This window comes from Rhinatrema bivittatum, chromosome 6 (assembly GCF_901001135.1).
Source record: "Rhinatrema bivittatum chromosome 6, aRhiBiv1.1, whole genome shotgun sequence".
Lineage (NCBI taxonomy): Eukaryota > Metazoa > Chordata > Amphibia > Gymnophiona > Rhinatrematidae > Rhinatrema > Rhinatrema bivittatum.
Window position 1 is genome coordinate 28,508,332 of NC_042620.1, and position 24,894 is coordinate 28,533,225.

Genomic DNA, 24,894 nt, shown 5'->3' on the forward strand with positions numbered 1-24,894 from the left:
AAGATAGTCAGAATAGGTGGAGAGAGGCATACTAGTAACTTCATGGGTTTACAGCTCCCCCTTGAGGAAGCTAGTAATGGATGTGTCCCTCTGGCTTACAGAGCCTGACCACCATTTTACCATGTGGATTCCCTCTTTGCTTTGCAGAGGCAGTATGCCTTGTGCTGTTCTCTCATGTTTCTATTAATTGACTTTCTGCCTCCATGGAGCCTTTTGATGTGGATTTTATATTTGGAGATTGATTTATTTAAGTTTGGAGTACCCAGTAATTTGGGATTCAGTTAAGCTAATTTAATACCTGCTTTACCATCAAATGGGAGAGGTTCCGTTCATGCGAGAGGAACCTGAGATCATTAGGATCCAAGGATGAGGATGACTTACAGACATCTTGGAGAGGAGAAGAAGAGAGGGACCAAAAGGTACTGGAATGGCCCTCAACAGGGCCCATGAATATCTACTGGAGATTTGGGGAAGAGGAGCAAAAGATATCACCCTGATACCAAAAAGGAGATGAGGAGAAGGACTTGTGCTCTTCAGATATTGTGAGGAGATTCTTTACCTACATTGGGAGGGAAGCCATCTACTTGCCCTATGCCCATGGGAGGGAAGAAATCAATAACTTAAAGAAGGACATTGATTGGCTTTACCATTCCAAGTTTTGTACAAGACTGTAAGAAATCATAAATTAATTTAGAAACACTTGTACCATCTAAACGTGAAGTAATCAACTGTGAAGACCTTTATTTCATCAATTACACCTCATCAGTAAAGAGTATTGCTGGAAACCATCCAAAGCTTTCGGCGCATTTCCTTGTTTGGTGACTTTAATGATTATCTGTGCTGTTATCATCACTGCAGTATGCAAGAACTTAAAATTTGGGATTCAGTGAATGCAATGCGAAAGGCCTTGAAAGAGAGCTTGCCCCGCATAGGAATCCCTGGAAAGACAATAGTATAACAGTTAGAAGTGTTGTTACATGAAATTCATGTTTGGAACTACTACCCCGGTTCAACCATCACAGGGGTTGCAAGTCAAAGCTTGGCTGCTTAGACTCCACAACAGAAACTCACCCTAGCCCTTTGGAGGTCTTCCTGGTTCTTAATATCTGTCACACTATCTAATTCAAACACCGCTGATGTTTGAATTCAATCTTAACTATATATATCTATATATCCAATTTATACCCAACACACTCGCTTCATCATTCCTTCCTAATGCACCCTTTTCTTCAATATTTACTAGAAATCTAGCTCATATTTCTTTATCATATCTGAATGTATCCATTGCTTATGTATACAGTGCCTTGTTATCTTACATAATCTGCCTTGGGCCTGCCTGTAGGAAAAAGCAGACTATGAAATGTTTATAAATAATCAGATCATTTTTAGCAGCTCGTGTAGGGCTAAAGTCTGCAGGTGCTTTGTGTCTGTGGACTGAATTTCCGGAGCAGATTTGCGTGCACAAGTCCGCTGTGAACATTTGCGGGTTTGGCTATTCTGTGCGCAGACACGTGGGCACCAACGACATAGGAAAATGTGGGAGGGAGGTTCTGGAAGCCAAATTTAGGCTCTTAGGTAGAAAGATTAAATCCAGAACCTCCAGGGTGGCATTCTCTGAAATGCTCCCTGTTCCACGCACAGGTCACCAGAGGCAGGCAGAGCTCCGGAGTCTCAATGCGTGGATGAGACGATGGTGCAAGGAAGAGGGATTCAGTTTTGTTAGGAACTGGGGCACCTTTTGGGGAAGGGGGAGTCTCTTCCAAAGGGATGGGCTCCACCTTAACCAGGGTGGAACCAGACTGCTGGCGCTAACCTTTAAAAAGGAGATAGAGCAGCTTTTAAACTAGAGCAAAGGGGAAAGCCGACAGTCGCTCAGCAGCGCATGGTTCGGAGAGAGGTATCTTTAAAGGATACTAATGATGCATTAGAATTAAGGCATCCTAACAGTGAGGTTCCAGTTATAAGAAAAGTAGTCCAAGTGCCTGTAACTAAAAACTCACCTGAGCTAAAAAATTCTAACTTATCCCTATCAATTAAAAAGCAGAATAAAAATACAAACAAAAAACAAACTTTGAAATGTTTGTATGCTAATGCCAGAAGTCTAAGAAGTAAGATGGGAGAATTAGAATGTATAGCAGTAAATGATGACATAGACTTAATTGGCATCTCAGAGACATGGTGGAAGGAGGACAACCAATGGGACAGTGCTATACCGGGGTACAAATTATATCGCAATGACAGAGAGGAACAGTCGGGAGGAGGTGTGGCGCTTTATGTCCGGGATGGCATAGAGTCCAACAGGATAAACATCCTGCATGAGACTAAATACAAAATTGAATCTTTATGGGTAGAAATCCCTTGTGTGTCAGGGAAGACTACAGTGATAGGGGTATACTACCGTCCACCTGGTCAAGATGGTGAGATGGACAGTGAAATGCTAAGAGAAATTAGGGAAGCTAACCAAATTGGTAGTGCAGTAATAATGGGAGACTTCAATTACCCCAATATCGACTGGGTAAATGTATCATCGGGTCACGCTAGAGACATAACGTTCCTGGATGGAATAAATGATAGCTTTATGGAGCAATTGGTTCAGGAAGCGACGAGAGAGGGAGCAATTTTAGATCTAATTCTCAGTGGAGCACAGGACTTGGTGAGAGAGGTAACGGTGGTGGGGCCGCTTGGCAATAGTGATCATAATATGATCAAATTTGATTTAATGACTGGAAAAGGAACAGTGTGCAAATCCAAGGCTCTCGTGCTAAACTTTCAAAAGGGAAACTTTGATAAAATGAGAAAAATTGTTAGAGAAAAACTGAAAGGAGCAGCTACAAAAGTAAAAAATGTCCAAGAGGCGTGGTCATTGTTAAAAAATACCATTCTAGAAGCACAGTCCAGATGTATTCCACACATTAAGAAAGGTGGAAAGAAGGCAAAACGATTACCGGCATGGTTAAAAGGGGAGGTGAAAGAAGCTATTTTAGCCAAAAGATCTTCATTCAAAAATTGGAAGAAGGATCCAACAGAAGAAAATAGGATAAAGCATAAACATTGGCAAGTTAAATGTAAGACATTGATAAGACAGGCTAAGAGAGAATTTGAAAAGAAGTTGGCTGTAGAGGCAAAAACTCACAGTAAAAACTTTTTTAAATATATCCGAAGCAGAAAGCCTGTGAGGGAGTCAGTTGGACCATTAGATGATCGAGGGGTTAAAGGGGCACTTAGAGAAGATAAGGCCATCGCGGAAAGATTAAATGATTTCTTTGCTTCGGTGTTTACTGAAGAGAATGTTGGGGAGGTACCCATAATGGAGAAGGTTTTCATGGGTAATGATTCAGATGGACTGAATCAAATCACGGTGAACCTAGAAGATGTGGTAGGCCTGATTGACAAACTGAAGAGTAGTAAATCACCTGGACCGGATGGTATACACCCCAGAGTTCTGAAGGAACTAAAAAATGAAATTTCAGACCTATTAGTAAAAATTTGTAACTTATCATTAAAATCATCCATTGTACCTGAAGACTGGAGGATAGCAAATGTAACCCCAATATTTAAAAAGGGCTCCAGGGGCGATCCGGGAAACTACAGACCGGTTAGCCTGACTTCAGTGCCAGGAAAAATAGTGGAAAGTGTTCTAAACATCAAAATCACAGAACATATAGAAAGACATGGTTTAATGGAACAAAGTCAGCATGGCTTTACCCAAGGCAAGTCTCGCCTCACAAATCTGCTTCACTTTTTTGAAGGAGTTAATGAACATGTGGATAAAGGTGAACCGGTAGATATAGTATACTTGGATTTTCAGAAGGCGTTTGACAAAGTTCCTCATGAGAGGCTTCTAGGAAAAGTAAAAAGTCATGGGATAGGTGGCGATGTCCTTTCGTGGATTGCAAACTGGCTAAAAGACAGGAAACAGAGAGTAGGATTAAATGGGCAATTTTCTCAGTGGAAGGGAGTGGACAGTGGAGTGCCTCAGGGATCTATATTGGGACCCTTACTGTTCAATATATTTATAAATGATCTGGAAAGAAATACGACGAGTGAGATAATCAAATTTGCAGATGACACAAAATTGTTCAGAGTAGTTAAATCACAAGCAGATTGTGATAAATTGCAGGAAGACCTTGTGAGACTGGAAAATTGGGCATCCAAATGGCAGATGAAATTTAATGTGGATAAGTGCAAGGTGATGCATATAGGGAAAAATAACCCATGCTATAATTACACAATGTTGGGTTCCATATTAGGTGCTACAACCCAAGAAAGAGATCTAGGTGTCATAGTGGATAACACATTGAAATCGTTGGTGCAGTGTGCTGCGGCAGTCAAAAAAGCAAACAGAATGTTGGGAATTATTAGAAAAGGAATGATGAATAAAACGGAAAATGTCATAATGCCTCTGTATCGCTCCATGGTGAGACCGCACCTTGAATACTGTGTACAATTCTGGTCACCGCATCTCAAAAAAGATATAATTGCGATGGAGAAGGTACAGAGAAGGGCTACCAAAATGATAAAGGGAATGGAACAACTCCCCTATGAGGAAAGACTAAAGAGGTTAGGACTTTTCAGCTTGGAGAAGAGATGACTGAGGGGGGGATGTGATAGAGGTGTTTAAAATCATGAGAGGTCTAGAACGGGTAGATGTGAATCGGTTATTTACTCTTTCGGATAGTAGAAAGACTAGGGGGCACTCCATGAAGTTAGCATGGGGCACATTTAAAACTAATCGGAGAAAGTTCTTTTTTACTCAACGCACAATTAAACTCTGGAATTTGTTGCCAGAGAATGTGGTTCATGCAGTTAGTATAGCTGTGTTTAAAAAAGGATTGGATAAGTTCTTGGAGGAGAAGTGCATTACCTGCTATTAAGTTCACTTAGAGAATAGCCACTGCCATTAGCAATGGTAACATGGAATAGACTTAGTTTTTGGGTACTTGCCAGGTTCTTATGGCCTGGATTGGCCACTGTTGGAAACAGGATGCTGGGCTTGATGGACCCTTGGTCTGACCCAGTATGGCATTTTCTTAGGTTCTTAGGTTCTTAGGCAGAAAGCCACAGCCTGCTCCGAGATTCGCGTGCATGCTTTTGGAAATCTAAAGTAACTTAAAAGTGAATCCTAGCCCCGCCACGATGCCATTCCCTCAGAGTGCCTACTTGCGGTGCGGGTAAAAGGATGTGAATAAAATCGGGTTTCACGTGAACCTTTTGCACGCACAACCCCCGCACATAAGAGGGTTTCCTGTGCATGAGGCGCTCTGAAGATCAGGCCCTGAACATTCTGGAGTCATTGCTTTGACCTCCAGTCCCTTGGAGACCCTACCAAGTTTGAATATTTGGAATGCTTTTTCTGTCCAAACTTATAAATGCGTCTGCACTCCTGGGTAGACTTTCCGTTCCCCTCTCCCATCAAATCTGCAGCTCAGACATCTACAATGCAGCTCTGGGGAACAGTGGGATCCTAACGAAGACAAGAAGGGTGAAAGTAACGAGAGGAAAAAAAAAAGTGACATGGGAATAACAGTAATAAGTAGATTTTTAATATAGAGCCTAACCGTAGTCAACTTCCACCCTGCACTTAAGCAGTGGGATTGCAGCGGACGAGACGTTATCAAGGAAGGAAAGTGGCAGATACATCCAGTGCCCCAGCTGGAGTGCTCCAGGTTTCACTTTGTCTAAGCATCCAGTTTCCAACAAGAGGGCTGCGTGTTTTCCTAATGGCTACGCTGTGAATTGGGAATAAAGGAATGCTACCGTTTCTGTCAACAGGGCCTTCAGGAAGGGGCTGGCGTGCCTTGAACTGTGAAGCTGGGTAGGTTCCTGTCGGAGGGGAGGGGAGGGGGAATTATATACAGGGTCTCAGAACAGCAGCTGGTGGCAGAACAAATGTCCAGCATCTGCTGAAGTCCGAGTTGAAGGGCCGAGGAAGGGAGAATAAGGAGCCAGTTATCCCGAGACCCTGCTCGCAGCTGGCTGCTGCTTGTCAATGAAGGATTGTCCGATGTGACGTGTACTAATGGCGGAGACTTCTAACTATGGGTCTGCGACCTGAGTTTGGCCGGTTCTCTCCTTGCAGGCAAACCGCCAGCAGCTTGAAAGAGAGGAAGGGGGTTCCTCAGACCCGGCAAACCCTTCCTTTCGCCGTTTTGCAAAGTCCAGGGCGCCTAGGATGGCTCCACCTGTGGCCTCCTTTCTGCTCTGCCCTCACCTGTCTTTCCTGTTCCGTGCAATTCGGTGGTTTAGAATCAAAAACCGTGGAGCCCGTTATAGGGAAAAGTAGAGCAGGCTGGTGGCGGTTCTGTGGCTGCGTGTCATTACGTGCCTCGGCCTGCTGAACCATTTTAGGATAACCGCGACCCGAAGGACTTCTGAATTCCGTTGATTTCCTCGAGAAGCGGATTCAACGCGGTTTACGCCCAGGAAGAGAGCTCTGGACAGTGGAAGAGTTGAGAGGTCGATGTGTCCACGTCTGCCAGGATTCCTTCAAACCGCGTATGATTGAGAAGCTGGACCCAAACGGGCATTTGTTTTATCTTTTATTTTTTCATCCGTTCCGCAGCAGGCATAGAGATTTGCTCAGTCGTTCTCGTATTATGATATTATTACTGTTGCTGTTATTAATAATCCTAATCCAGCCTCCCTTAACATCTATAAAGTGAGAAAAACTAGAAAATTCAACTGCCTTTTGGCACGAAGGGGGGGGGGGGGACCCTGCCTTCCTTCCTGTAAACAGCTTTCTAGCGCCGTCCTCAATCAATGCATTTTCTGGGGACCTGGAAGATGTAAATTAGAGCAGACACTAATAAAATGCATATTGCTTGATTTGTGCTGGGGGAGTCCCAGCCCAACCTGCAGAATCTGACAGCTTCCAGCAGGCTTTTGCATGGAGGGCGAAGGGGGGGTGTGGAAGAGCGGGTACGGCTGAGGAGTTGGATGGCTTCACCAATAAAACTGGGTCTGCCGCAGTTGGACATGAGCCTTGTTCCCTGTAAAAAAAAATTAATGGGGGCCAATGGCTGAGCAGTCACCGTTGGACATAAATCACCAAATAGAACAGGGAGAAATTAGTACACGATTTTTCTCTCTATTTAGTCATTTATCAAGGGAGCTGGCACATTAATAAACAGATCTCCCCTGAGATGTGGGAGTAACAGAGATAAATATCACTGCCAAATCTGCCCTCCTTCCCACAGACAGAGGAGCAGGAGGCTCTGCAAAACCCGAGAGAAGCAAACCTAAATATGTATTTTTTTCATCCTGATTTTAAAAAACCTGCTTCATTTCCTCCCCCAGGCCGACGACGACAGTAGAGGCTGCAGAGGGTTTACTTTTTCACTTTGGCACACTATGGGCTGCACTCGGACGTGCACTGTGTAATTAACTTTTCCCGCTCTTCTTGGGCACAGTTTGAATAATGTGCTCCCATTGCCTAGGCCCCCTCTGTGTCCTGCTGGCGAGCGAGAGTGATCTCGAAGCCACAAGCTGCTGTACGTTGAGGCGTGCAAGCCTGCAATGGGAGATCGATCTGAGCATGGCTCGTCATTGGGCAAGCAGCAAACTTCTGCCGAGCTCTAGAATCCACTCATACATAAAAATATGAGCACACTTGTATGTATTTTCAGCTCAGAATATGCCGCTGAGCACCATGTAAGCAGTGGGTCCCGTGCAGTGGTTGAAGCACACGCTGTTTTACAGTACTTCATGCATGTCAAACAAAGTGTCATTTTCCAATTATTATTTATTGCACGTGATAGACCACTATTCGACAGTCATCATCAAGGCGATTTACAAAAAAAATAAGGTTGAAACAAAAAAGCAACCAGAATTTACAATAAAATGTAATATCAAGGTAAACTATAAAATAACCCCCCCATGAATACAATGAGATCGATATTCAGCCACTGAGTGTCTGCCACTTATCTCGCGGTTTTCTGGTGAGATGGGGTCGTTCCAGGGCGGAGCCACTTATCCGGCTAACTTGAAAGGGCCTGATTCACTAAGCTGTTTTCCCATAAACACAGAATGGGGGAAAATGCCTTAGTGAATCAGTCCCTTAGTTGGATAAGACCCAATTTTCGGCTAACTATTTGGTTGTCCCACACTTAGCCAGATAAACGTATCCATCTAACTATAAGAAAGCTGAATATCTCAGCCAAATTAGCCAGATAGTGGCTGAATATTGGCCTCAGTGCTGATACAATTACACATCCTAGTAATTATAAAACACCTGCAAATTAAAAAAAAATACTAAGATTAAAAGCAATATAAAATCTGAAATATTTAAATCATTCTAAATTCCATACTACGGAAAAGAAACCTCCGTGGTTGATAACTACAAACGTCTCCGTTTTAGTAAAGAAAAAGACTTTTATGAAATGTTGAATAGTTTCTTGCATTGCACATAGAAGGTGCAGTGAAGCTAAAAGCTGTTTTAGGGGGTCTGCTCTAGTCTTATAACCATTGGTATCCTCCATAGATCTCGTTGAGGAGTGCAGGAGCTGAGTAGATTCATAAGGCAGAAAGTAGTTGGTTAAATAATTAAACATGGCTGACCCCCTGTACAAAGCCTGATAAGTGAAAGGCAATATTTCAGTATTAAGCTGGTAATTTATGGGCAGCGAGTGACGTTTTCTCAGGTGTGGACTGATGCAGTCATTTCTTTTGGCCCCCAAATAAAAGGCAAGTTTCCCCCCGTGTACCACCCAAACATAGCGCTATCACGCGGGCCAGGCTGATTCAGTCCTTAAACGTCCAACCCACTCTGGGGCTTTTGGCAGGGGATCCAAGCACTCAGCGTGGTAGGAGATGATGTAGGGAATCCAGGCCTGGGTCAGCTTATCAAGGATGACCTTTCTTAGGTGGCAGATTTTACCCGTGAATGGACTGCTACGGGCATCTTGTTAATGTCTTTAGCAGGCCTTCAGTTAAACTTCATGTTAATATATCAAAGCCTAGAAGTAAGCGTGCTCTAAAATTTTGGGGTGGAGTTGTTCCCTATAAAATTTGGGATCTCATCTTTGTCATCCAGAAACATAGCAATGCTGTCATATTTAGATATGTGGATTTTTATTTTTTTTTTTTTGCCTTCTAACTTTGTGCATATTGGCTGAACCCTGGCTCCTTCGTACGTCAGATGCCCTAGGCCAGTGGTTCCCAAACCCGTCCCCCTGCCAGTCGGGTATTCAGAATATCTGCAGTGAATATGAATGAGAGACATTTACATGAGAAAGATTTGCATGTCTGACTGGTTAGGGGGTCTCCCAGGACAGGTACGGAATGCACTGCTCCAGGCCTCCCCATAAGAATCTAACAGCAGGACTATAAGCTAGAGAATCCATGGGGTGCATAGGAAAACGGTTGTATCCAGTGGTTGTTTGTTTCCACAGATGAAATCACGAATTATGGGGATTCTTGGGTTTGAAAATGATTTCAAATTTGGGGATTTGGAAACCTCTTCTCCGTCCTTAGGGTCCCGGAGGTCTTTGGTCGTTTCCATCCGTGGTATTCTGTGTCTGAGCCTTTACATTTTGGGGGTGGATTTTGCAAAGTTTTAATTCATTTTTCTCAAGGTGCTCGGAGCCTTGCCGATCTCATTAACAGCCTCTTCAACAGCAATGCTTTCATGGTGCCGTTTCGTTAGCGTTGCTCTTTCCACGGACTTTATGAAGCTCTCATTAACAAGTTAGGCAGTGAGTCCCTCAAACAGCGGAGCCCCTCTGAATCACTGTATTTGGGCTCGGCCTTTCGCTGGGATGCAGTTTTTCGTTGAAATCGCAGAGGCGGTACAGATCAATGTTTGAAGGCGGAACTCGGTGGTGGTTTTCTGTCAGATCACCGACCTCAAACCTTTTTGACCTTGCTTCCTTTCCCCTATTGCGGCTGGCATGGAAGGTGGACGCTTCCTTCGGCCCCCGACCTGGTACCTTTTATTGTTTTTTAGATAATTACCACTGCGGGAAGTACCGATAGGATTTGCATTGAGAGAGCGTGTAGAGGACAGCAAGAGGGGGCAGATGGATTGCTCCTGGAAGCCACACTCTACCATAGCCAGCCGGGATCTTGAGATAGGACCTCATGTGGTCTCGAAAGCTCATCTACAACAACGTCTGTGGATAATTCTTATTCTGGTCCAATAAGATATTGCAGCTCATTAGGAATCAGTTCTTCCCAAGACAACTAAAGCCTTTTTAAATCTATAACTAGCGAATCACTGGCAAAAAAATAATATTACCTTACCTCCAGAACAATTTGAACCATAGAGCCATGAAAATCAATGTTTTCCAGCTTTCCATGCATTGTCATATAGCATGTAGCCATTACTTAACAAATTCACAACAGATAGCTTAGACCGGGCATTCAGACTTTACAGGAACACACAGACAACTTGTTTCTCATCTAAATCAGTCTGGATTATTTTATCAGAATCCCGATTAGCATTCTCAGACTAAAATGGAAGCTAGCCCTCTCTTAATCCGGCCTATCTTCAGATAATTGTTCTCACTGTCTCTCTCTTTAAATTCCTTCTGTGTGACTCAGAACTTCACAGGGATGGTGCACAGGATCCTTATTGTGTGCACTGCTCATTGTTCAGTTAGGACTACTGGGGCAAGCAGATTCAGGACATTAGGTTTCAGGAGCACCTTGTCAGACAAGTCGAAAGATTTGGATAGAAAGGGGATGCCTGAGGAAGCTCAGCCTTTGGAACTATGATCAAGTTACAAAGAAAGAAGCCTTGTACATAGCTCCTCTGTTTGGGTTTTTTTTTTTTAATCTGTTAACCTTAATCACTGTCATTAAACTCATTAACTGGAAATTGCAGAATGGAGATTTTTATCACGAAATGACCATTGGTTATTTGGTGCAGTTCATCATGAAAAGCCTGATAAGCAAGCATGGCTGCGGAATGAAAAAAAAACTTCAATACAAGTAGAACTCATCTCAGCTATATATATATATATATATATTTATCTATATATGTATACGTTAGGGATGTGCATGCATTTGAAATGACTTAGACAATGCCAACGACATTGTCTATGTCATTCCCTGTCATCTGCAAAATGAAATGATAGAAAAAAAACCACTAAATTTTGTGTTTTTCTTCTATTGTTTTTAGTACACACTGTTTAGGGTCAAAGACTGGTCGACGTGTGCGTGTGATAACAACACCCCAAGCACACGTTGCAAACCTGGCCTGTATGGTAGGGTGGAAAGAAGGAAGCCATCACGCAAGAAACCTACCTTGAATCCCTTGTGAAGTGTACAGAGAAGCATTCAGGGGATACTATAGCCATGTGGCAAATTATTCTGTGGTCAGACAAGACAGAAATAGAACTTTCTGGCCTAAATGCAAAGCATTACGCTTGGCAGAAATCCAGCATAGTCCATCACCCAGAGAACACCATCCCTACTGTGAAGCATGGTGGTAGCAGCATCAGCTTACGGGGATATTACTCATCGGCAGGAACTGGGGCACTCCAGGATAGAAGGAACAATGAATGTAGAAAAGGACAGAAAAGCCCTTGAGGAAAACCTTCCACCTTCTGCAAGAGAGCTGAAACTGGACGGAAGTTCATTTTTCAACATGATGGAGACCTGAAATAGTGCTTAAGGAACAAAAGGATACATTTTCTTGAGTGCTCTGATCAGAACCCCCAACCTCGATCCAATCAAAAATCTGTGGCATGACTTGGTAATTGCCGGCTATCAGCGCCCCGCAAGGAACTTGACAGAGCTTGCACGGCTTTGTAAAGAAGAATGGTCTAATCCTGACAAATCTAGGTATCCAGAGTCGGTGGAGACCCAGTCCAACAGACTTGATGCTTCCATGAAGTTTTTTCTCCAGGGATGGAGACTTATCCAATTATTGGATCTTGGGGGGTTTTTTTTTTTTTTTTTTTTGGATGTGTATATGTTTTGCCCCCCCAGTAAAACATTTTTGGCCCTGAAAGGTGTAGATTATGGTTTGTTGATGAGTGGAATAAAAACTCCTCATTTAAATGTGTGTGAGTCGGATGCACTTGCACAACGAATGTGAAAAATGTTTAGAGGGTGTAGACTTTTGACAGCCAATGTATGTCTATATCTACAATGAGCCTTATTCAGTAAGGATTATATCAGAATGCAGGAAATAAGGCCTTCTGTGTGTCTTACTGAAGGGAAGAGAGCTGGCATATAAAAGCTCGTCTGGACTTGCGACTCTCCTCTGTTGGAAAGGTCTTTCTTCACCAGGCATTTCCTTTCTGAGGTTAATTACTAAAGGAAAACTGCGTTGGTGCAGACAAAACCCCAAGGGGGCCAATGTACTAAACTGCTCGTAACACTAGGGGTGAATGCGCATTAAAGCAGTTTTTAACTGATGGCCAATGTTAATCATCATATTACTGGAATTTATGGAATATAAGATTCTTAAATAAATATGTAAATAAGATGCGTATTCATGCTGATGGCAACATGCATGCATTAAAGAGCAATATTGATGTGGGCTTTAATGCAAAACTATACTTCCTTGTGGTGTAGGTTAAGTTTGTTTGCTTTTTTGCCGGGTCTGTGTTAAGGTTTACAAGTTTTAACGTGTTATTTTTCACGGGTGCTATTAGGTAATGAACTGCATCTCATTACCTCATTAGCATAAATGTTGCATTGACATTAACAGATGCCAGTTAACTCATGGTAGCAGTGCTGTTAACTTGCATTAAACTGTTGCACGAGCATTAACACACTTTATTTATAAGCATTTGATAGTCCTCTTTTTTTTCTAAGAGTAACCAGGCATTGAGCACATAAGTAATAAATCCATACACATTTGACCTACATATCTGAGGTAGACTGTAAGTAAATATATGTAAGAAGTGGGGTTCGTTAGATAGAAATAAGGATGTGGATGCATTGGGTATAAATAGAATAATTATAGTTATGAAGTAAGTTAAACATCAGTACATTGGCCTTATGGTTAAATAAAGTGTCCTTTTCCCGTGGTGACCCAACATCCTGGAACGAACTTTCACGTCATCCGCAGAAATGTTCTGCTGTTAGTAGCTTCAGATCTGCTCTGGATGACTGTTCGGTAACTTTGTCGATGCTTCGATTAGCTGTTTGTATAACCGATATGTCATTGGTTCTGTTATTTTTACTTGCAGTATGTTCTACGCGCCCTGCTAACACTGGGACCAAGTAGAAAGCAATCTTGTCTTAATCTGTCTCAATCTGTTTTTACCTGATCAGCAGATATTTATCTGTGTGTGTATAATAGGCGTAGTAATCTAAAAGACTCCTCGAACGTCCAAATATAGGTAGAGAAGGGTGGAGTGACAGAAATAACTGAGAAAATAGGCCACCAAATCTCAACAATTCAGTAATCAATAAAGTCCCACTGTATTATAATGAGCATCATACTAGGTATCATCGTGCGTGAAACCACTTTTTGACTCAACCTTATATATAATCATAGGTCATAAAGAAAACCAATATTTCATCCCAAAACTGCATTTTTTTAAAGACATTTTTTGTTGCAAATAAATTGGTAATTACCAAAAAAGATATGTGATAGTAAATATATACAGTCCCTTAGCTGTGGATATCGTGGTGTGAAGGAATTCACTTTCAGCAAACGATAATGTTATGGTGATGTGCAATAATCCACTTCAAACTGTAGTATTATCTTCAAGGTTCACTGGCAATGTTCGCTATGAAACGTCTCTGCTGGTTTCCGAGGTCTAACGCCCGACACGGACCCATGTTTTGGACATACTGTCCTTCTTCAAGGGGCAAAGTAGTGCGTTGAGTATTTTAACATAGCATGTAACGTCTGCAGTCCAGTGTTCGTTGCCGGTGATGCCCCCGGGCACTGTCTTAAAGAGGCCCCCGAGAAGGCCCCCAGAACCACAGGGATCAGCTTAGTCCCACCCCCCACCTACCCCCCCCCCCCCCTTGCTAGTGGCCAGTATTTGTAAAAATAAAAAATATTTTTAAGACCGATGTAAACCCTGATCCCACCACCATCCTTGCCCCTTCACTCAAAAAATCTGGCCTTCAGAGGCTGAAGGCAGGGACCCCCTCTCCTGACACCTTCTGTTTAGAAAAACCTTGCCCTGGCTGTCCAGTGGGCTGCCTGACCCCTATTCCCCGGACCCCCTCCTTACACATAAACGATCCCGGGTGGTCTAGTGCATTGGTTCTCAACAGGTGTGTCGGGAGGTCCTGGGTGGTGGGAGGCTGCTGTCTCATCAGCCCGGGTGGGAATCAATGGACTTCTCCTTTATCAGGCCTGACAGGAGGCCACTCTGGCTCCCTTCTCCTCTTTCTGGCCCAGCGGGAGGCCGTTTCCTCCTTCACCCAGATCAGAGAGAGAGACACTGCCAACTCCTGCTGCTCTGGACCCGACAGGACACCGACTTTACCTTCCCCCGCCGGGCCTGGAAGTGATGCACTCTTCACCTGGTGGGGGAGTGGGGGAAGGAGGTTGGGGATGCTGGGCAGGGAGAGATGGAATGGAGAGGGTGGGAGAGCTGCTGAGCAGGAAAGGGTATGGGAGAGTCAAGCAGAGGAGCAGAGGGAAGAGGATGCTGGGCAGGGATGTGAGCGAGAGGGGATGATTGAAAGGGAGTAATTGGGAAAAGTGAGGGGTGATGGGGTCATGGAGAGGGGAGTGACCGGGTGCAAGAGCCATAATATATCAGTTTTGGGAACGTGCATTTCTTCTGTCTTTGTACTTTGCTTCGTGTAGGAGGAAATGTATTTCTGTTTCTAGTTCTCCAGTTTTGCACTGCATGCAGGGTGGCTTTGCGGGGTTTCCATTCCAGTTTTGTCTCCACGTTTGTAATTTGTGGTCCTTTAGTCTGTGTTTGGTGACCACCGGTTCTCTGTGTGAGTGTGTGACCGAGGTGAGGTATTTTACGAGCATGCAGACACACGTGTCAGCCTTATTTTTCGTGTTTTCTCAGTAGGACATGCACTGGTAGTGCACTGCTGCCTTTTCATAGCTAGGGATATTTGCTGATTGAGTCCTCGGAGTTAATGCTATTATGGTGTGGCAGGTTTGCTACACACGGGCAGCTTTTGTATTTCTCTATGCACCTGGCAGTTAGAGGGAGTGCGCGTTGCCGTTGTTGAGATGACCCCAGAATCGGAATATCTTTTTTTTTGTAGGGTGAGTTGTATGGGGAAATATCCTAGTTCTGCTCTGCACCTTTTGTTGGGGGTCAGGGGGTTTCTGAGGATGCAGAATATATGTTTACGTTTAGCTCCGTGATGGTCGTGTGTTCGTTGTGTCACACATGTGAGCATCCTGTGCCAGGTGTTTCCCAATAGAAAAGGTTGAGAGCCACTGGCCTAGGGGACCCCCAATCCCCACCCTAGTCCACCGCCCTGATTCCCCCTTTCCTACAAATTGGACCCTGGTGGTCTAGTGAGAGCCTGAAGAGCTCCCCAGGCTCCAGGCCCAGATGGCAGCCATTTTCCAAAATGTCACTGCCCGGCCTTTGCCCCTAGAGGAAGGATGGGTGGTGCATTTTGGAAATTGACCACTGCCCAGGCTCAGAGCCTAGGGGGCACTCTAGGCCCCCACCGGACCACCAGACTGACCTTTTTAGTTAGGGGAGGGTCCATGGACTGGGGATCGGGGGGGGGGGGTCTCCTAGAACACCAGGGATCTTTGTATGTGTGAGGAGAGGGTTGTGGGCGTGGGATGATCCCCCGGACCACCAGAACAATTTATTTTTCAGAAAGGGGGAATCTGGGGGAAATGGGGTCCCTGCCTCCTAGAGCCAGAATTTGTGAGCAAAGAGTTGGGGTTGGGGGCACATCATTTTTACATTTTTTACAATAATGGGGGTCACTTGCGACGGCGGTTGGGGTGGAACAGGGGGTCCCTGCAGACTCTCGGGGGCTTTCAGTACTTTGGGGGGGGGGTAAGCGACCCCTTTAAGCAGTGGCAGCCCCGCAGTCCTGAAACTGCTGTCGCGCGTTGGTGGAGGGCCCTTTGCTGCCGTGGTATTTTTCTCACTGGAATGTACCCTTGGCTGCAGCGTTTTCCCGCTGGGAATAATACCACGGGAGTCAGAAAGCGGCGGGGTTCGTTTACCGCGGCTTATGTGACTCACGTGGCGTTTTTCCCTTGGGGAGAATACCGTGGCTTAGTGAAGCTGGATAAGTCCGAAACACCTGTATTTATCCAGCTGACTTAGCCAGATAACTAGCTCCTCCCTGTTATGACCCCCCCATCCCACCCACCACTTAGCTGGATAAATACTTAAGCCACATATGTACTTATCCAGCTATGTGGCAGCCACTGAGCGTGGCCGAATATTTAAACGCTGCCATTTAGTCTGATAAGTCCCTACTTATTCAGCCTGGTTGTTTCTTAAGATTAGTCCATAATAAAATGTATTATTTGAATAACGCTCTTGAGTGCACCATAACCTTGTATCAGGTAACCCAATAACGCCACACCTGAGCGCTTGTATCTTCGGTGACCTCGAGGTCACGCAGTGAGTAATGGTCGAGAGTGTCCAGCTTTCCCAGTCTGTACTCTGAATAGCCTGTCTTCTGCCAGGTCTGTCCCTCGTCTGCTGCTCTGTTTCCCATCGTATATAATAAACATTTCTCTTTCCTGCAGTGTCACGATTCTCAAGTCCTAGGGTCACGCCGCGGCTGAGCAGAAAGCGAGCTCTGTCTATATCTCCTCTCTCCGACGCCAGCATTGATCTTCAGACCATGATCAGGACCTCCCCTAATTCTCTGGTGGCGTACATCAATAACTCCAGAAGTAGCTCTGCAGCCAGTGGTTCCTATGGGCATTTGTCTGCAGGGGCAATAAGGTAATGCAGTGTAGCACTGTCAGTTAAATGGTTGCCAATTAGGGAACTGCTTTTTTTTTTTCTTTAGTCCGTGCGTGCAGGAAACATCATGTCAGCAAACACCAAATAAGTCATAACTTATTTCAAACGTCCGCAAGAGTATAAAGCAGTATTTTATATTCTGATCCCCTGAGATCTGAGAAAAACAGCAAGGTTGGGCCCTTGCCATGGGAGACCTCCAGGAAATACCAAATGTTATAGGAAGCTTTGCTCCTGGCTCGGCAGGGGGCGCTCTTCCCTCTGAGCTAAAACCGAAGTAATATCATTGTGCCAGCGGTGGGTTCAGGACAGATGTTCAGCTCGATCCTATGATTACTGTGTGGGCTTCAGAAATCCCACGGCAGTTTCTGTAAGCCCAGGGATGCTAATCCGTGTGGCATGGCTAAATTCCACCGCAGACTGTGCCGGCTGGCCTGCGGAATTTCTCTCTATAGGGTGAAAGTAGGCCTAGAAAATTATTTTCTTCATTCCGTTGTCTGCATCCCCTGTCTTATTTGAAAGTACAGAGCTTGGGATGAAAGTCCCACGCAAGCAAATATTAACACAGCAATTAAGGTACATCTTATACATATCTTTTTTTTTTTTTTTTTTTTTACTAGCCCATTAAAACTCATCTCTGAGTAGTCCATTCAGTAGCCAGAGAGGGCTTGAAGCCTTTTGACTAAATATTGTGGCAGGAGGGGGAGAGGCGGTCCTCGGGTTGCTAGGGCCCGAGTTGGACAAGCAGTGGCAGATCAGGCCTGCTGGCCTGCAAGGGTCGGTTTGTTTGTTTTCACTTACCCGGTTATATTCATAATATATCTGGCTAGGTTTAAAGTTACACAGGTAACGTTAGCTGGATGACTTTTAATCTCAAGTATATCCAGCGGGACGTTTATCCTGCTGACTATCCGTGACGAGTTTATCTGGCCAGCTTTACTCAGATAACTGGTCCACTCGCCGCTTCTCTGAACGTTGACTTCAGTGTGGTTCTTATTATGACGAGCGGTGTAGTAGGTGTTCACCGAGGGTCCACGATGGAACCCACCACGCTGCGTCACGTGGCATCGTCAGCTGGAATTGCGGTCCACCTGTTCCAGTAGCTCTCTTATTTGTTTTTGGTTTTTTTTGTTTTTTCCAGCCCAGCTTTCAGCTTCCCTCACCCTATTAATCCGGTGGCGTACCAGCAGATCCTCAGCCAGCAGAGGGGCCTCAGCTCCGCCTTCGGACACACTCCTCCTCTGATCCAGCCGTCCCCCACCTTCCCCCCACGCCACCACATGGCCGTCATCTCTGTCAACCCATCCCCCGTGCAGGTCGGCAACTGCGTGTCCGAGTCCAACCAGGTAGGGGGCCGCATCTGCTCTCGCTTCAACAAGAAACGAATCGCAGGTCTGGAGGATGCGTATGATTCTGCAGATTGGATCACCGTATTAACAGCCGTCCGTTTTCTTTCTTCTGTTTTCCGTCGTATGTCATGAGGGGGGGGCATCAGCTTATCAGATAGAATCCCCCTCTTAGGCAGAAGAGAACCTTTTGTTTCAATAAACGAAATAAACGCTAACAGGGTAATTTTCAAAGGAAAATGTAAACGTAACATACTATCGTAGCAATTTTCCAAAGCCATTTACCCGCGTTAAACGCACTTTGCGTGGGCGAAACCTATTGAGAATTCAATAGCAATTTTCAAAGTGAATATTGCTGCGGTATATGCTATTGAATTGCCATTGGGTTTCACCCACGTAAAGTGCACGTAAGGCGGATAAATGGCTTTTGAAAATTGCTACGATAATATGTTTCATTTACATTTTCCTTTGAAAATGAGCTTCCCTGGCAACATGGGAGAAAAGAACGACTCTTATGTTTTGTCTCTAGGAAATAGAGGAGGACGTTGTGAAGCAACAGCTTCAGACTCCTAGTTAAAAGAATCGTTAAATACATTCAGCCAGGGCTGCTCCAGGCCCCTTGCAGAGAGGGGTGTGAGTAGCGTACATCTTGGAAACAGGAGGTCTGTGTACCGTATGTGCAGGGCACACGGGGAGCAGCAGCGCCGCCACGTGGTAGACCAGGTGCCGGGCTCTGCTTGCAGCTGCTGGGAGGGAATCATTTTACTGCGGGTATTGCTCGAGTGGCATTAAAAGGCCCGCACTTATTATTTCGGGCTCCAGGAGGGAGGCACTTTGCACAGCCCTGGAGTGGAGCTCGTCCAGTGCAACGGCTTAAGTTGTGGTGGATAGGAAGAAAAAAAACGAAGGGCACATTTATCAGCCCTGTTGGCACCATGTTGGTGAGATTCTGACCGAGACACTGAAAGTTAGCAGGTGAAAAAAAAATATTTATGATATTTGAATTATTTACACTTAAAGAACACTTGAAAACGTGATTAGTAAATTCCAGTGTGCACTTAAGTTTAGATGTGAGCAGTCTTTCCTGTCTGTGGCATGACCAGACGCACTGATGGCTGGTGAGCCAATCTTCACAGACTGGAACTCTTTGCCACGTGATACACAGGGAATAGTCCACCGCCTAAGTCGTTCTTACATGACTGATGTTAAGATTTCCTTCAGGTTCCTCATGCGGGCTCTCGTTCCTTTTCCCAGAGCAAGCAAAGCAGCGAGTCAGCGGTGAGCAGCACGGTAAATCCGGTGATCAACAAGCGCAGCAAGGTCAAAGCAGAAGCGGAAGGGCCGAGAGCAATCTCCCCGAGCACGCAGGTAATCTGGCACGAGCCCGCCCTGCCCGGCACCAAAATAGGCACAAATTGCAGCCCAGAGGTCGCTCAGATTAACTGATCCACGACGGGAGAGGTCCGCAGGAGGCTGGGGAGGAATTTGACTGTGGCTACAAATCTGCTTGCGCTGTTCCTTCGACACCGCACTTCCAAGGCAGGCTGCACGAGAAACTACAAAGAGCAGGCTGCCAGGAAACCACAAACAGTGGGAGCCACCGAGGAAAAAGCTGCACTGCACTGTTTGAACTGGCATGGGGCCTAACAATACAACCCAGCCACGGGTTGCCGGGGTTGGGGGGGGGGGAGGGGAGGGGTTGTCCTTCAGAGGTCACTTCTCTGTTTGACCTGCAGAGTACGGCCTGGCCTGCCTTTGTTCTCAGTTGGCTTCACATTTAGCGGGAGCAGGTACTGATAAATGGCTTTAGAAATGGCCTGCAATAAGTGGCAGAGTCTTACAGGCAGGCGGCAAATCGCCTGGAAGCCGTAGCAATGACCGCCAAACTGGCAGGTAGATTTTGAAACCCTCTGTCATAACTTCTGGTCATTTCGTAATGGTAGAACTAAGAAAAACATAAAGGCTTCCAGGCGTGTGTGCGTAATGAGGATCGCCGTGCCTCTCTCAGTGGCCGAGAGCCGGAAGTGTTCAGTCCAGAGCACCTAACAAGGTGAAGAAAAAATATTAGGGGTGGCCAAATGCACGCTCTGGTGCCTTTTACTGGTCAATTTCATTGCCCAGTTTTGGCCCCCAAGGAGAGAAGGCACAATCTCTACTCAGTGTAATCCAACCCCCCCTCCCCCCCAATCTGTGGAAACCCCCCTCCCCCGCCTTTACATTGTCTTCCACCCCTGGGGCCCTAGACGTCAGGTGGACGGTGAGATGGAGAAGAGAAGGTGGGAAGGTGGGGAAGAGAGGAAGATGGGGGCAGGGGAAGGGAAAACGAGGAGCACGGGAAAAGAACGGAGCAGGTGGTAGAGCGGTGCGGGGAGAGAAGAGACCAAAAGACGGGATGGGGGACTGGAAGGGTGAGTGTGTGTGAGAGACTGAAGTACTATTGGATAAAATGTGCTACCTAAATCCAACTTATTATCATCAGAAAAAACGTATGGCATGTTATAGCCAGAGCGCAACGAGAATCTTTACTGTTAGGGTGAACTCAAGGCAAAAAGCCACAGAAAGGTGTAGACAGGTTGCAGGACCCAGGTGAGGCATTTCTGGTCACCTGAGACTTAAGAACATAAGAAAATGCCATGCTGGGTCAGACCAAGGGTCCATCAAGCCCAGCATCCTGTTTCCAACAGAGGCCAATCCAGGCCACAAGAGCCTGGCAAGTACCCAAACACTAAGTCTATCCCATGTTACCGTTGCTAGTAATAGCAATGGTTATTCTCTATCAGGCCGATTCAGTAAAGTCCGCAGGAGAGTGGAAAAATGCCCACTCTCCCGGCGCGCGCGATTCAGTATTTAAATTAGGTGGTGCGGTAGAAAAAGGCAAAAGGAGGCACTAGGGACACTAGCGCGTCCCTAGCGCCTTCTTTTAGCCCGGAGCGGCGGCTGTCAGCGGATTTGACAGCCGATGCTAAATTTTGCCGGTGTCAGTTCTCAAGCCCGCTGACAGCCACGGGCTCGGAAACCGGACGCCAGCAAAATTGAGCGTCCGGTTTTCGACCCGACAGCCGCCGGCCCATTTTAAATGTTTTTTTCTTTTTTTTATTACTTTTTTTACTCTTTGGGACTTAATATCCTCCGACTTAATATCGCCATGATATTAAGTCGGAGGATGCACAGAAAAGCAGTTTTTACTGCTTTTCTGTGCCCTTTCCCGGTGCCGGCAGAAACTAGCGCCTACCTTTGGGTAGGCGCTAATTTCTTAAAGTAAAATGTGCGGCTTGGATGCACATTTTACTTTCTGTATCGCGCGGGAATACCTAATAGGACCTTCAACATGCATTTGCATGTTGAGGGCACTATTAGGTTCCGCGGGTTGGACGCGCGTTTTCCGCCCCTTACTGAATAAGGGGTAAGGGAAAACGCGCGTCCAAGGGCGTCGGAGCGCACTGTACTGTATCGACCTGTAAGTCAACTTAATTAATAGCAGGTAATGGACTTCTCCAAGAAGTTATCCAATCCTTTTTTTAAACACCGCTATACTAACTGCACTAATTGTGCGTTGAGTGAAAAAGAACTTTCTCCGATTAGTTTTAAATGTGCCCCATGCTAACTTCATGCAGTGCCTCCTAGTCTTTCTACTATCCGATGGATTCTTTGTATGATGCCCGCAGAGGTTTGCCATCCTTCAGTCGGCAACATTACAAAAAATTATCCTAGGCACTGGGGAACTGCAAGCAGGTAGATGTGTCTCCCGATGGGACCTCTGGTGAATTCCATTGGTAGGGAGCCTGAAAGAGGGCAGGTTTGGGGTTTGATTATTTTTTTTTTAAATGTTTTTGCGGCCCCCCCCATTCTTTACGTAGGTGGCACAGCACTTGACCCCCGCGGAAGATCCGTAAGCATCCGGTTCCTTCCCCTGCAGCAGCAGTGAATGCCGAGGGGCTGGCGGCAGTGATCCAGCCCAAGCATCCTTCATCCCGGCCGCGAGCCTACCGTAAGCGCCTGGGCACTTCATCCCCGTGAAATATGAGGGCCGCGGGATTGTCAGCGGCAGAGAAGGGCTCATGACAAATTCCTCTCCCCCGCTCCGGTTCAGCAGCAGACTCCGGCATGATGCATGGGGACAGCTCTCTCCATAATCATCTGGGGGCTGGTAAAATTGATGAAGACAGCAAATAAGGCAAAGATAAACACGCTGCAGTCAGCACGATTAGGGCAGAGAGGCACATCCCCCGGGCTTTGAGTTTAGGAGCGCGTCAACAGTAAAGGAGGCACGCGGCCTGGAAGCCGTATCCAGCTGCTTCATAGCTCGGGCCTAATGAGACCAGGAGGGGTTATCTCTCTCCCTCCCCTCCCCAATTTGGTAAGCGAAGCCACGATGCTATCTTGCCAGGGCTTCCCACGCACTGTGCCTTACAACGGTTATAGGGCAGGCTGCCTGCTTTACATTTTTAAGACGTTTCCTGGCCCCTCTCTGAAAGTACTAGACAAAGTTTGGGTTTATTTGAGGGGGGGGCGGCTGTTTCCCCACTGTCCCTACAATGATCAGCTTCAGTAAGTTGGCGGGGTGGGGGGAAATCCTCTCCTGATAGCCGGGCGAATGAAGGCTCACAGTACTGGGACCCCCAGCCCTGGTTCTGACTTGACCCAGAGGTTTAAAGGAACAGGAAGGAGCTGTGGGGTCCTCTGGAGTCTCTCGGAACACAGCTGTCCCCTGGGAGAAAGTGACAGCTCGCGCGAGACGCCCTGTACCAAAAGGGGGTGCGTTTCACAGCTTTTCTGGTGTCCTCCCTGTTTAATGACCCTCGGCCGCATTACGCCCTGGGGGTCGGGAGACAGATGCAGAGGGTGGAGGTCTGTCTGAGCGTCATAAGCAGGGGGAGGGGGGCGAGAGAGGGGCATCGGCTATCAATTCCTAACTTCATTACAGTGGTAGATACTGAGTTGTATCTGGGGGGAGGAAGGGTCGAAATTGTTTTTGCTGAAGGTCCTTCAGGCTTTAGCGGCGGGGGGTGGATTTTGTAACTGCCCGCGTGGTTGTAAAGTCTTCAGGTGCTTTCTATCCCCGCGGCGCTTGCATCAGTTTGCAAAGGGGAAGGTGGCAGGGGGTGCCGGCTTTCTCCTCGAATATTATCCCGTCACAACCCAATTGCATCTCCTAATGGGTGCACGGGATTTTTGGGAGGCTTTTTAATGATTTTTATGGGGCAAAACACGCGCGTGCATGTGAAAATGGGAAAAGCACGCGCGTAGTGATGGTAAATATAAAACGAGTGCACGTGCCCATATTCACAGGTACGTGGGCGCGAGCACCCCCTGCGCTAGAAGCTTATGGCGTCCGTGGAAGGGCGCCCGCACTGTATAAAATTTGCCTAGTGCACGTATCTGTGCTCCTAATTTTAAGCGCTTGCAAGAGGAAACATTACTTGCGCATTTTCCTTCGGACTTGTTGGCGTTTGCTCGCGCAAGCGCGTGAAGGAAATAACCAGTCTGACCGCTTCGTTTTCCAGTTGGCCCAGTCTATCTCTAGGTCATCCAGAGCCCTCTGCTTCTTCAGCCTGCACGCCCCCCAGTGTCCCGGTCTATAAAGAGTTTTATTCTGATTTACACCAGGTGAACACCCTTCATAGGTTATAAATTCGGGATTCATGCGCATCAGGACTTGCGCACACACGTGCAAGGTTTATAAAATAGCCCCGGCGCATGTGAGCGCTGTTTGCGCTTGCATCTGCTAATTTTTGTGTGAAACACCCCCCCCCCCCCCCGGGAATGCCTCTGCCCCCTGCGGGCACAGGTACACGCTTATGGGCTCCACGTGCGTCCTGTTACTCGCTTATTGGGCGAGCAATGTAAACGTGCATTCCTGCAGGTAAAATGCCATCCCGCCTGCAGAAATGGCTCTTAGGGTCACCCTCCTGTCAGGCGGGTAGACTTCTGCGCGTGGGTGCCGTTATGTGCACAACTTTATCCGCAGCGGGGGAGGGACTTGCACTTATGCGCACGCTTCTGAATTAAGAACATACAAACATAAGAAGATGCCATGCCGGGTCAGACCAAGGGTCCATCAAGCCCAGCATCCTGTTTCCAACAGTGGCCAATCCAGGCCACAAGAACCTGGCAAGTACCCAAACACTAAGTCTATTCCATGTAACCATTGCTAATGGCAGTGGCTATTCTCTAGGTGAACTTAATAGCAGGTAATGGACTTCTCTTCCAAGAACTTATCCAATCCTTTTTTAAACACAGCTATACTAACTGCACGAACCACATTCTCTGGCAACAAATTCCAGAGTTTAATTGTGCGTTGAGTAAAAAAGAACTTTCTCCTATTAGTTTTAAATGTGCCCCATGCTAACTTCATGGAGTGCCCCTAGTCTTTCTACTATCCGAAAGAGTAAATAACCGATTCACATTAACCCGTTCTAGACCTCTCATGATTTTAAACACCTCTATCATATCCCCCCTCAGTCGTCTCTTCTCCAAGCTGAAAAGTCCTAACCTCTTTAGTCTTTCCTCATAGGGGAGTTGTTCCATCCCCTTTATCATTTTGGTCGCCCTTCTCTGTACCTTCTCCATCGCAATTATATCTTTTTTGAGATGCGGCGACCAGAATTGTACACAGTATTCAAGGAGCGGTGTCACCATGGAGCGATACAGAGGCATTATGACATTTTCCGTTTTAGTCACCATTCCCTTTCTAATAATTCCCAACATTG

General features: G+C 46.2%; 1 protein-coding gene across 1 annotated transcript in view; it reads left to right on the top strand.

Moving 5' to 3' along the window:
* GLI2 (GLI family zinc finger 2) overlaps nt 1-24,894 on the top strand; it is a 465,629-nt gene that overhangs the window by 400,475 nt on the left and 40,260 nt on the right. Inside the window, exons 6-8 of the mRNA XM_029605177.1 lie at nt 16,619-16,820; nt 17,980-18,184; nt 19,439-19,552. Of these exons, the coding sequence (XP_029461037.1) occupies nt 16,619-16,820; nt 17,980-18,184; nt 19,439-19,552 (521 nt within the window). The remainder of the gene's footprint in view (nt 1-16,618; nt 16,821-17,979; nt 18,185-19,438; nt 19,553-24,894) is intronic.